Source organism: Silurus meridionalis, chromosome 8 (genome assembly GCF_014805685.1).
Source record: "Silurus meridionalis isolate SWU-2019-XX chromosome 8, ASM1480568v1, whole genome shotgun sequence".
NCBI classification, from domain to species: domain Eukaryota; kingdom Metazoa; phylum Chordata; class Actinopteri; order Siluriformes; family Siluridae; genus Silurus; species Silurus meridionalis.
Window position 1 is genome coordinate 17,855,443 of NC_060891.1, and position 14,081 is coordinate 17,869,523.

Sequence of the window (14,081 nt, forward strand, 5' to 3'; positions counted from 1 at the left end):
TAACTGACAAACAGACTCCAGAGTCAACATTGTTTCTCCTTTAATATGTCACCTATCTGTATAATATTATTACTCATAATCGACCGAAGGATCAGCCGTAAAGGATTAGTGTTTCCTCAGTTAAACCACCACACCACCACTCCTGCAATTAGAATCAACAGCCTTGACAAATATCTCTTCTCACCAAACATATCTAATCAATAACGAGTGACACGGTGCTCCATGCAGGCCATATTTGTATTAAAAAACGAAAAAATAATAATCTCATCTTAAATTTGTCCAATGTGGCGTGGAGGATTTTTCGTTTCATCCCTATCCCGGGCCTGTTGTGGGAAAACCCCCATAAACTGTATATTTCATTTGATTTCGGCAGGAGGGAAGAGTTCCCTGCTGTGGCCCCTGCAAACGGAGGAGGTTCAAACAAAGTGCTAGGTGCTAATGAACAGAGTCCTGACAAAGTTTGTTTTCCTGCACCGAACCATGCATATAATGGCTTCATTCAGTAGCAGTGGCTCAGCCATGGAAAGAGCTAGTAAAGAAATCCCAAAGTGTTTGGGTGACCTTCCTGAACTTCATACAAACCAGTTTGCTTTGTGGGCATAGTCAAGGTAGTTTACATATTCATGAGAGACATGCTGCAGCAACAGGGCAGAGATGGTTACATGTCATGAAGTTCCCTTAATGTTAACCAAAAACAAACGAATCAGAATGAGCAATGAGTGTAGGCTGGCAGTTTTAATAAAGTCAGGAATTAAGGACTATGTGACATCAAGGGACAGTACGATATACAAGAACATTATTGAGATTAAAAAAAAGAAAATACTGAAAATAATGACCTGACTAAATGAATTTCAATATTATTGTCACATAAGATCTCAAGATCTCTTTTTATTGTTTAAGCCATAAATCATCCTCTTACCCACGTTAAACACACACAGAAAACATTTGCAAAAATATAGTCATTATATTTTTATTAATACATTTTATTACTTTTACATAAAACTCAATTCAAAGTTTTTTGGTCTATCGTGCTGTCCTCAAGAGACCGGGAAAATCAGTGAACAAATTAGTCATGTGGCAAATGCAATTCCACGATACATCGGGGGCACAAGATTTAAACCTGTACCTAGATTTTTACGACAACTTCAAGCAGGTCATCAGATCCTTGAGATTTGCTCAGATCTTCTCAAAATGGTCCTATTAATTTCCTCCAAAGATCGACATCCTAAAGAATGGCAACACAAATCATTTAAAAATTAAATATTAAATGTGACTCCCCAACAGTTTTCTTTTACTGTGTTAGTGTTTGCAATTACTCTTTGGATAAATGTACAGCCTGTACGATCTGGAAAGCAGTACCTGTAAGAGCTAATGAGAGGTGAAGTTCCTCTCGTAGCAATTCGAGCACATCGCTGACACCTTCTCACCCTAATACCAGCAAAATATATTATTTTGTGATCAAACATGAAAAGGTAAAATTTTTTGTTTGGAAAAAGTTCAGCCGCAGTTCTCTGTCTCACCTCGCAGGCCAGGCCCCACAGAATGGGTCTTCCTATAAAAACAGCCTTTGCCCCCAGTGCCAGAGCCTTCAAAACATCTGTACCTGTCCGTACGCCTCCATCTAGGTAAACCTCTGCCCTGCCACCCACTGCCTCCACGATCTCAGGCAAGGCATCAATCTGCTCTCACACACGGACACATTGCGTTGCACATTTAGTATGCACATTATGGCTTGCTTGGCCTATCCTTTCTTGCATTTCATTTTTGCATGCAGCACTACAAAATATGTCCCACAAAGACGTCAGAGCAATAAAAAAGACTTGTTTCCATAAACCTTTTGACATTTAATAAACAGTCTATGAAGGTTGCTATGATGAAATAAACCAATAACATAGCCAGTGGACAAAAATGCAGCATGAGAATTGTGTGATACCTACAATCAGAAGCTTTTAGTCACGCTGCAGTGTCACACCTTAAAGAACCAACACCCAGGCAACGCTAACTGAGATGTAATTTTCAGACCACAGTTGTTTACTGAAGAGATAACATGCGGCTTGTGGATCTCTAAAGAATAAGCACTGTTTACTCTTTCGCTAGGCACTTACGGTGGCTGGGACACAGTCGAGCTGTCTTGCTCCGTGGTTTGACACAAGTATGCCATCAACGCCATGTTTCAGAGCTTCTCTGGCATCGTCCGCTGCAGCACAAATTCAGAATAAACAATATGTGGGAATTAGGTTCAAAACATTTCTCTTTGCATAATATGTAAGGAATAATGCAAAAAGGGGTGTGCTGTTGTTGGAAGTTGGAGCGGGTAAGATAAGTATTGAACATACATTTCTCAGTCAATATATTTCTAAAGGTGCTATTGACATGAAATTTGTAGGTAACAACCCATGCAATCCACACATACAAAGAAATCAAACCATATATATCCATTAATTAAGGTATGTGTGATAATGTGAAATGACACAGGGGAAAAGAATTGAACATGATGTATTTAATATTTCATACAAAAGCCTTTGTTGGTAATAACAGCTTCATCATCCTGGTAGATGGCAGCGGATTTTTATCAAGAATGTCTTGGTACATTTTTCCATTCAAACTTCCTTCAATTATATGAAGTTTGCCAGAATTGTATGCTAAAAAACAGCCCCAAACCATGATGTTTCCACCTTCAAACTTCACTGTTGGAATGGTGTTTTTGGAGGTGATGCATAGTGCCATTTGTCCAACAAACATGGTGTGTATTATGGCATCCAAAGAGTTAAATTTTGGTCTCATCTGACCAAATTATATTCTCCCAGTATTTCACAGGCTTGTACAAATGTTGTGTAGCAAACTTTAAACAAGCTTCAACATGCTTTTTCTTCAGCAGTGGAGTCTTGTGTAAAGAGAGCGTGCAGACAGGCCATGGTGGTTGAATGCATTACTTTGCATTTCTTTGCAACAATTGTACCTGCTAATTCCAGGTCTTTCTGAAGCTCTCCACAAGTGGTCCTTGGCTCTTGGACAACTCTTCTGATGTACTTTTCACTCCTCTGTCAGAAATCTTGCGAGGAGCACCTGGTCATGGCTGGTTTATAGTGAAATGTTCTTTCCACTTCTGGATTATGGCCCTGATAGTACTCACTGGAACATTCAGAAGTTTAGAAATCCTTCTGTAACCAATGGCATCAATATGTTTTGCAGCAATAAGGTTGTAAAGGTCTTGCGAGCGCTCTTTGCTTTTACCCATCATGAGATGTTTCTTGTATGACACATTGGTAATGGGACACCTTTATATAGGCCAGTAGTTAGGATTGAACCAGTTGATATTAATTTGCACTGACAAGGGCAGGATTGCTTTCTAATTACTGAGTGATTTCAGCTGGTGTCTTTCCATGCCTTTTTGCACCTCTCTTTCATCATGTGTTCAATACTGTTCCCTGTCATTTCATATTATTACACATAACTTCATTTATACACATGTATGGTTTGATTTTTTTTTTATGTTTTTATTGGTCCTTACCAACATCTGCTTAAAATATGTCAATAGCACTTAAATATATTTACTGAGAAATATTGTGATGTGTTCAATACTTATTTTACCCACTCTGTGATGCGGAAGGTACTGTTACTGCCTTAAGTGGATTATTGTTATACCAATACATGACTTCTTCCATAATTGTTACATAAAAATCTCTTTACAGAAAGTTTTAGTATATCAATGATAATCAGAAATTCCAGTAATTTAATTAAATTTGTAATTATTAAACAATTTATACTTTTATAAATAATTTCAGAAAATCAAAATAATTATACATTGTCCTCATAGTAATGCAGGAATGTCTGGTCGGCGCTATCTTGTGTTATGTGTATTGTTTTGTGTTGTCTGTCTGTTTGTCTGTCTGTCTGCACATCCTGTCTGTATTGTTTTTAGTCTGCACTGTTTGCACTAGGTTGCACTCAATGCACTTTATGTAGCTTTGTGTTGTGTTGTAGCTCTATGTTGTTTTGTGTAGCACTAGGGTTCTGGAGGAATGTTGTCTTGTTTTTACTGTGTACTGTGTACCACTGTGTATAGTAGAAATCACAATAAAAGCCTCTTGACTTGACTTGACCAGAGCTGTTTCCCCAATGAATTGAATGTTAATTTCTCTACCATAAGCCGTGTCCAAAGGGTTTTTTTTCCGGTAATTTGGTAGTTCATCCAACTGGCCTCATAACCGCAGACCACGTGTAACCACACCACCCCAGGATCTCCACATCCAGCATCTTCACCTCCAAGATTGTCTAAGACCAGCCACGTAGACAACTGCTGCAACAATCGGTTTGCATAACCAAAGAATTTCTGCTCAATCTGTCAAAAACTGTGACTGGGAAGTTCATCTGCATGCTCATTGTCCTCATCGGGGTCTCGACCTGACTGCAGTTCGTCATTGTAACCAACTTGAGTGGGCAAATGCTCACATTCGATGGCGTCTGGAACTTTGGAGAGGTGTTCTCTTCACAGATGAATCCCAGTTTTCATTGTAAAGGGACAAGATGCGTGAGGCAAATGGCGGTCACACCAAATACTGTCTGGTTTCGACCCCCAGTACAGTAAAACTGGACATTTTAGAGTGGCCTTTTATTGTGGCCAGCCTGAGGCACACCTGTGCAATAATCATGGTGTCTAATCAGCATCTTGATATGCCACACCTGTGAGTTGGATGGATTATCTCAGCAAAGGAGAAGTGTTTACTAACACAGATTTAGACAGATTTGTGAACAATTATTTTAGGAGAAATAGGCCTTTTGTTTACATAGAAAAAGTCTTAGACCTTTTAGTTCAGCTCATGAAAAATGTGGCAAAAACACAAGTGTTGCATTTATAATTTTGTTCAGTGTATAAGATATATAAAGATATATAAATAGCTGGGATTGTTTGGCATTAAAGAGTTTTGTGTCCGTGCTAAGTATGTGGGTCATTGATAATGCCATTTCCCACAATGACTGCACTTTCTCTTTCCACATCATTCAAATTTCTTCTTCAAGTTCCAGGCTGAGTGAGATCTGAAAGTTAAAAGATGATCTTGAAGAAAGATAAGAAGGGTTTAAGCCATATGGATGTCATTATATGTAGGAACTGCAAACTTCGCTGCTTATGTTTCCTGCTATGAAAAAAGGTACACATTGCATTTAATTAACACACCCTTGCTGACACACTGCTCACATATCATTAGCGTTTTGATCGGATTATGCAAATCCCTTTGACAGCATATCAGTGGCTTGTTTCCAGAGACCAAAGGCCACAGACGGATGAGTGCAGACACTCTAATCACTCATCCCAGCTGGAGCACTCACCTCTCAGAACTCCTTTAACCACCACAGGCAAGGAAGTGATTTTTTTTAGCCAAGCAATGTCCTCCCACTTCAATGTGGGATCTATAGCCTGAGCCACATACACTGCCAGGCCGCTGTCCTCCCCATAGCCCTCCTTTGATGAGAACGCTAAATCAGGCGTTTCAAAATTGGCCATCCTGAAAAAGAAAGAGTGAAATTTTTTTTTTTTTAAATCACATTAATTTGCAGTGTTGTTTTTGGTCAGTGTTTAAAAAGCCAGGGTGGGAAATAAGCCAACTGGTAGCCCTGCTACTCAATAGCACCTTGTTGATGCTACTGCACACCTTAAAAAACACAGTAAAGCCTACAAATTCTGTATCAATGTGCTGGAAAAATTATTACTTTTGTGAAATATATGATTTCTGTGAAAAAAGTTCTATGAAAACTTTTAGCTTTTTCAGATTGCAATAAATTTACCGAGAAGTGAAGGACAGGAAGCTTTGCTTTTATCAGGCTGTTTTGTTTAGCCTAATGTAATGAGGGGTAGTAAAGATTAACCAGTTCCTATTAATCCCCATGAGCGACTTGCTAATCTACTGTAGGATGTAAGGGGTGTGTGGAGGGGGTTCGCTGTTTTCAGACGTCTGATTTCTGTTCCATAAATATGTCTGTTCTGGGACCACAGTTCAGTTATTCAAGAGAAACAAAGCAGTCTGTGTGGGGCCAAATTTCAGACTGATATCTTACAAGAATATTAACATTAGACACTTGCATCTCATTAGATGTTAGTAGACATGTATGAACTGTAAGTGGTTCACAGAAAAAACATCATTCTTTGATTGCTGCACCAATGCTTGCAACCCTTAAAGAAACTGGGTAAAAAATGTCACCTAAGGCAACAGTATTGCTTTTTACAATGTTCCTGTGATGAAAATGCCAGATGAAACAATAAAAAATTTGTTTTCCTTTTAAATGTGCAACAGAGTTTGCACAAGTTTATTAGCACAGTATTACCAGATGCTTAAAATGTGGATACCTAATATCCATGTTACATTTATAGCATTTGGCAGACACCCTTCTCAGAATGACTTACGATTATTTCATTTATACAAAGGAGCAGTTGAGGATTAAGAGCCTTGTTCAAGGGCCTAGAAGTGGTTACTTGTTTGTCACAACCTTCCAAACAGAAGTCCATCATGGTGTTATTCCTTCTCCAAGAACACTGGCTTTTCTATAGAGATCGATTTATCAGACATTTTTATAAAGTGGACAGTGAGTACTGTTAGATGTAATATCAGTAAGACACAAATAGCATTTCACTCATGTATTATCCTTGAGTAAACACATACTCTGCTATAATTCCTTATTTTGAATGAGCACAAAATAAGACTGCGAAAGTTTTTTCACAAAGGAAACAGATTGGATAACACAATTGCTAAATTCCTTTAACCGGTAGATTGGCCCTGTGCACAGTGTGCCCTGCAGTAAGTACTCCATTTGTACGTTTACAAAAGCTTATGAAACCCTGTACATGGCGCACTAAAATGTTGCGTGTAGTCGTCTCCACTTTTACCTCAAATGAGAGGGCAGCTTGAAGCGATTGCGCACGTCATCACGCCGCTTGCCAAGATAAGGTGTGTCCACTGTGACAAAGATACCCTTATACCCTGCCTCTTCAGCCCTTCTGACCAAAGACTGAGTCAGCGCTCGATCTTTGTAAATGTAGAGCTGCATCCAGTGCACGCCGCCTGGGGCTGCTTCTGCTACTTCCTCTATGGTGGAGGTGGCCCAGGAGCTCAGCATCATACCCGTGGCAGCAGACACACAAGCTTCAAGAAAAAAAGAGTGAGAAGAAACAGTAAAACACAAGTAATAAATATCACTTATTTAGCTTAAAGTAATGAAAAGCAGGTGATTAGTGCCCAAGTACTATAAACCATAATTACCAAATTTATACCAAAGTGTTAGCTCCTAAAACCAAAATAACACTTAGTGGCGATTGATGGAGATAGTATGAAAGGAACCCTATTGTCTTTGAGCAGTGTGTATAAATAAGAAACTGAGAAATCTGAACTGATTAAAAGACTGATGAAGCTGTAGTGCTTTGAAGATGCACCAGCAGCTGTGTCCCACTAATGCCAATATCAGTCAAACTGCATTGTGGGCATAGATGGGAATTAATGAAGCACAAATAATTTGTTACTGTACTTAAGTATATTTTTTCTGGTATCAGAACTTTAATATTTTTCAGACTGTGCAGCGCATTTCTGTTTGGCCATTTTTATTAAAAATAAATAAATATAAAAGAGGTGAAATTGAAACCTTCAATGCAACACACATTTATTCATGACATTCTTTCTTTACTCAGAAAAATAAATAAATAAATGAAATGACTGGAAAATAATTTTTAATCAGTAAACATTTGTTTTACTGATGTGCCAAGTCTCAAATCAAGCATCAAAATCTGCATGACGCAAACATTCGGCAATTAACCCCCTGGTGTCGACAAACGTGCCGCCATGGTTTGTGGCATTTTTCCTCATAACGCCAAAACAAACTTAATTTACTGTCTTTTTTTTCATCATACAGATAACAGCAATACATTATTCGAATCTGTAAAGGGTCTACTTTTATACACTCATAATAACAAAACGCTGTACTTGTATAGTCAATTATGTCTCGTATAATCTAAGCTAAATGTATTGTTATTTATGTCTGTATTTTTGAGAGTCAACAACAGCTGGAACCAAATTCATTGTGGTTGTCAACACACTTGGTCAATAAACCTGATTCTGATTCTGTGTTTTTGTAAAATAAAGAAAAGACAGGGTGTGCTCTTTTTCATCTCTTTCTGTCATCTCTCTTCACAGACACACAAATAAAACAACCTGAATCTCAGTGAAATGTTGAAAGCTTGTATTGTCTTGTTTTAAATTGTAATCCATATGAAAGTTAGAAGAGGTACAGTTTCTTCGGTATCACCTCATTAACCGTCTATGCGAAAACATAGCAAAGGTTCCGTTTGGTGTCCTGATTATTTACATAATTACTTTCAAACATGTAAAAGAATATTTTGTCTTCATGATTATGTTGAGTATGGTTTCACTAATAATAAACATACATTTGCGTGAAGTATATATATTATATTTGTCAATGCCCATGTTGATTGGAGTATTCAAAACGTAAAAAGTATTAATTTAAGGTACATTTAGAACAGATGAAAATGTACGATTAAGTTGTGATTAATCGTGAGTTAACTCATGGCAAACACACGATTAATCGCGATTTAATATTAATATGAGGTGACGCCCAGTTATTAGCATGACATTAAACAGGTAGTATTAATGGCTACTTTTTACTTAAGTAAATGTCAGAGCCCAAACTTCTTTTATTTAACTTGAGTAAAAAAAATAAATAGATTGTCAGTACTTTTTACCAGAGACTTTTACAACATGAGTATCTGTACCTCTACTCAAGTGAAGGATGTGTACTTTTGCCAACTCTGATTGTGGGAAATGTAGGAACCCATTAATCATAGTGAAATGGCTTGAAGTACAGACACACTTGAGCCCCTGTTAATCAGACATTGTGTGTAAGATTATTTTGTTGCAGTGTCATTGCAGAATTGGACCAATGCAGTATAATGAGAAAATCCATTTTAAGCCTAATAGACAGTAAATAATACTGAATAACTTGCATGCCTACTATACATTTCACAATGTCTTTTTATCTTCTAGACAGCTTTTTGGATCGCATTACAATATTTTCCCAATATATAATTCTACTTCACATTCACGTGTTTTGTATGTATGTATGTATGTATGTATGTATGTATGAGTAATATGTGGTCATACGCAAGGGGTATGAAAGTAAAAAGAAACACCTGTGACAGCACATATATAATTTGTGATCAGAGCTGAATTATTGCAAATAGAAACACAGGAAAAATAAACAGAATTTCTGTGAAAAGTTCATGTGGGATGCATTACATGAAGCCTATATAAACGATCTGTGTATATTCTTATTCATATGTGCAGGTGTAAATATTTTGTAAGAGTAGCACTGACCTGTAGGTTATATAACTGTTACGACTTTGCCGTAACAGAGTTCAGTGTATGAACTATTCACCCGTGATTTGTGTGATGTACAGTTGCAGCGCCAACCGCAAAATCATGTCTAACACAGACCTAGAGCGCCACCACGTGGTGCATTACATGATTACAATATAGAGTCCATTACTCAGTGCCCTCTAGCTGCATGTCTCACCCTTGGCAGTAGCAATCTCTCCTTCAGGATGAGCCATTCTCTGCATTGCAGTGGGTGCTACACACACAGGCATGCTCACACTTTGTCCCAGCACAGTTGTAGACATGTCCACCTGGGACACATCTTTAAGCACACGTGGGAGCAAGCGCCACCTACAACAGGAAGAAGAAAATACACTGATGATGAAGAGGTAGGGGGACATTAATCATTGATTCAGTGTAATTTGTCTCTCAGTACATAAACTGCATACTTTGCACTACATCAGTTCCCTCATCAGGTCATTACTCTTTTTTTTGTTCATCTGGTCATTTTTCAAATCTATCACTTTTTTCCCAAGCCCTACAGCTACTGGCACAAACACACACAATCCCTATTTGTCTTCTTATTTTGTTCACATTCTTTCTTTTTCTCTACATTTTTTAAACACTAGTTCCAGCTGACGATGCTATTTTTTCACTCGCCGACAATTTAAACTCTCGTACATTTCTTCTCTTGTTTAAATTACATTTTCCTTTCTTCTTTTCTCATCTTCATTCTTTCAAATCTCCCTTATCTCACACCCTTCTCTCCTCATTTCACCTCACCCTTTCTAATCCTTTCTCTTCTGTTGTATTCCTCTTTTCACCTCTGCGTTTCTCATCTCCTTTTGTTGTCTTCTCCTCTCACCTCATAAATTTCTCATCTCCTTCTCCTGTAATCTCTTCTTATTCTGTTTTCTTGTCATTTGCTAATCTTTTTTTTCTATCATTCTCTAGATTCCTCTTCTTTTTTCCTTTTCTTTTCATATTACTGTCTCCTATCCTTCACTTTACATCTCTTACCCTCATCTCCTCTTTTCCATCTCTGCATTGTCATCCCCTTCTCTTGTCTATTCCTTTTCATCTTATTCTGTTTTTTTCCCACCTCTTTCTCCTTGTCTCTTCATCCTGGGTGGGGTCAAGCTGAATCTGCAGCCTTTGATGTGAATACTGAGAGCGAGTTGGAAATAAACCATGCATCTTTGTGAATCATGTAAATCAATGCCCACTGTCCTCTCCTATCTGTTTGTACTTTGTTCCTGTTTGACATTTTAGTTGTTATATAAAGCAGGAACAAAGCTGTTTAAAGCAGACACATTAATGTGAAAAAACAGAGCACCAACACAGAGCTCTTAATTGTTGCCTGTCACTGTTAATAGCTGATGTAGTCAGGGTGATCTGGCCAGAGCTGACTAACTACTACTTAGCTACTTTAACTTTCCATAATCACTCCCTGGACCCTAAGCTTAATGGTTGTTCCTGATTATACTATAAATAATGTAGCACAAGGTTTATGTGCATAATGCCAGGCTTTTTTGTTTTTGTTGACTCTGCTTTAGGACATTTCTGTCTCCTCAGTTCTGAAGCTGAAGCACATCAAACTACCCACACAGGAGAGAAAAGCATGGAAACCTGGGGCAAAAGAACACTTTCTGACCTATGACATCCATACTGTATGTTAATACTTATACAAGTAAATGTATATACACTATGTGGAGCCATATTTGGTTCTTCCCCAAACTGTTACTACAAAGTTGAGGTCACACAATTGTATAGGATGCCTTTGGATGCAGTGGCAATACATTTTCCCTTGACTTGAAAAGGGGGATCTTGTTCCAGCATGACAATGCTTCTGTGCAGAAAGTCAGCTCCATGAAGATCTGGTTTGCATGGTTTGGAGTTGAAGATCTCGAGTGGTTTGCTGTAGCGTTCTGACCTCAACCAGATTGAACAACTTAGGGATGAATTGGAAAGGCTGATTGCTCCCCAGGCCTCCTCACCCTACATCAGTACCTGACTTTATTAACAACCGTTTGGCTAAATGAGCACAAATCTCCATAAGCTCATTCCAAAATGTAGTTGAACATCAGCAAATAACAGCAAATAGATAAGATTTTTTGTCCATACAGTAGGAACTTCACTACACAGCATGGTAGAAGTGTATTTTTTGATAGATTACATGTAATATCTTTCCATCATAGGACGTTTATGTGCATTGTAGCACTCATACACTGTAACTGGATTTTCAGAATATAACTTGTATAAATTTCTAAGCAGCCCAGGTTATTGGTCTGTTATTAAATAGTGGGGCTTTACCTGTTTTTTGCACAACTCAATTGAGTCACAGAGCTTTTGTTACTACCAAAATAGCAGATTTATTTACAGTGTTATTTACAGTGGTGTGAAAAAGTGTTGCAACTCCAATATAAGTAACAATATCAAATTGTTTATTAAGGCATGTGGAAAATAATTAACTTATACAGTGGTGTGAAAAAGTGTTCCTGATTTCAATTTGCTTTTGCATGTTTGTCACTTTATGTTTCAGATCATCAAATTAATTTATATATTAGTAAAAGATAACACAAGTGAACACAACATGCAGTTTTTTAATGAAGGTTTTTATTTTTGAGAGAAAACAAAATCCAAAACTACATGGCCCTGTTCAAAAAAGTGTTCGCCCCCTTAACCTAATAACTGGTTGGGCCACCCTTAGCAGCAACAACTGCAATTAATCGTTTGCTATAACTTGCAATGAGTCTGTTACAGCGCTGTGGAGGATTTTATGAGAAATCTATGCAGAATTGTTGTAATTCAGCCACATTGGGGGGTTTTTCACGCACAAACCTCATTTTTAAGGTCATGCCACAGCATCTCAATAGGATTCAGGTCAGGACTTTGACTAGGCCACTCCAAAGTCTTCATTTTGTTTTTCTTTAGCCAATCTGAGGTGGACTTGCTGGTGTGTTTTGGATCATTTTCCTGCTGCAGCAAAACAGTTCCAGACCATCACACTACCACCACCATATTTTCCTGTTGGTATGATGTTCTTTTTCTGAAATGCGGAGTTACTTTTACGCCAGACGTAGTGGGACACACACCTTCCAAAAAGTTCAACTTTTGTCTCGTCAGTCCACAGAGTATTTTCCCTAAAGTCTTGGGGAGCATAAAGATGTTTTCTGGCAAAACTGAGACGAACCTTTATGTTCTTTTTGCTCAGCAGAAGTTTTCATCTTGGAACTCTGTCATGCAGACCATTTTTGCCCAGTCTCTTTCTCATGGTGGAGTCATAAACACTGACCTTAACTGAGGCAAATGAGACCTGCAGTTCTTTGGATGTTGTTGTGGGGTCTTTTGTGACCTCTTGGATGAGTCGTCGCTGTGCTCTTGGGGTAATTTTGGTCAGCCGGCCACTCCTGGGAAGGTTCTCCACTGTTCCATGTTTTTGCCATTTGTGAATAATGGCTCTCACCGTGGTTTACTGGAGTCCCAAAGCTGATAAATCTCAGCTGAATTTCTTTGGATCTCAGGATGATGTCTAGCTTTTGGAGATCTTTTGGTCTATTTCACTTTGTTAGGCAGGTCCTATTTAAGAGATTTCTTGATTTGCGAACAGGGGTGGCAGTAATCAGGCCTGGGGGTGGATGGAGAAATTTAACTCAGGTGTGATAAACCACAGTTTAACAGCCATGTAGTTTTGGATTTTGTTTTCCCTCAATAATAAAAACCTTAATTTAAAAACTGCATGTTGTGTTCACTTGTTATCTTTTACGAATATTTAAATTAGTTTGATGATCTGAAACATCAAATATACTGTATAAGTTAATTATTTTCCACATGCCCTTAATAAACAATTTGATATTGTTTCTTATAATAGAGCTGCATTATCAAAATATAGTAACATTTTAATTGCTTTTATTTTGCTAAATAAAAAAATTGGTTAATAGCTAAAAACAAAATGGATTTTTTTTTTTATGTCATTCGAACATACAGCATTTTGAGCAGATAATCAGATCTGAGAAATGACAATAAGTACACCTGCATTTTCACAAAGGTATAAAAAAGATTTTCCATTTAACCAGAGATCATTCAGATTTTTATCTTCAAAAAAGCACAATTATGTGATTTTTGTGTGCAAGCATTGTAGCCATTATACCAACTCATACCTTTTGAAAGCTGCAATATTTTCAGTAAGTGATTCCTGCTGATCTGCTCCAGAGAAATAATAATCAAATACCGATTTGGGTAAGATTCTTTTGGCTCTGTGCTCAAAATCACTCACACACACAGGCTTGTCAGACATGTTTCCTGAGAGATGACCCTTCATCTGTCTCTCACTGTTCCCTGCTACATTTCCCCAAAATCAACAGCTTGCGTGTAAATAATTAACTCAAAAAACTTTGGTGTTTCACAACAAATGTTTATCTACTGAGGGCTGAAATAGCTGTAGTGTGCTTAGCCTTCTAAAAATCTATATACATGTACAGTGTATATAATATATACATGTGCTCTAAACAGCTCAAATAGTTTAAAATATATCAATACCTTGCGTTTTCTGTATTACATTTTTTTTTTATTCATTAAAAATGGCACATGCTTCTTTGCGGTTGTGGCACATTGCAGTAGTGCCTTCACTTAAATCTTTATACAATAAAGACCATCTAGGGAATGAACCCATTACAAGTGAGTGAAAGTGTGATTAAAATGAGTCAT

At 37.7% G+C, this 14,081-nt stretch overlaps 1 protein-coding gene across 1 annotated transcript; it reads right to left on the reverse strand.

Annotated features, from left to right (window-relative positions):
- Positions 1-1,089: 1,089 nt before the first annotated feature.
- hao1 (hydroxyacid oxidase (glycolate oxidase) 1) lies at positions 1,090-13,713 on the reverse strand. Its single transcript, XM_046855078.1, has 8 exons — positions 13,535-13,713; positions 9,574-9,725; positions 6,881-7,136; positions 5,329-5,504; positions 2,106-2,197; positions 1,521-1,679; positions 1,360-1,428; positions 1,090-1,225 (listed from the first exon to the last, which is right to left on the reverse strand). The coding sequence occupies exons 1-7, from the start codon at positions 13,693-13,695 to the stop codon at positions 1,369-1,371; spliced, it is 1,056 nt and encodes a 351-aa protein (XP_046711034.1). The 5' UTR covers positions 13,696-13,713; the 3' UTR covers positions 1,090-1,225; positions 1,360-1,368.
- Between the last annotated feature and the right edge of the window lie 368 nt (positions 13,714-14,081).

What these genes read in the sequence shown, in the direction of transcription:
- hao1 (XM_046855078.1), bottom strand. Translation starts at nt 13,695, where the DNA reads ATGAAGGGTCATCTCTCAGGAAACATGTCTGACAAGCCTGTGTGTGTG. An exon ending in AATATTGCAGCTTTCAAAAG is followed by an intron (nt 9,726 to 13,534) that starts GTATGAGTTGGT and finishes TTCCTGTTGTAG; the next exon opens with GTGGCGCTTGCTCCCACGTG. An exon ending in AGAGATTGCTACTGCCAAGG is followed by an intron (nt 7,137 to 9,573) that starts GTGAGACATGCA and finishes TTTTTCTTGAAG; the next exon opens with CTTGTGTGTCTGCTGCCACG.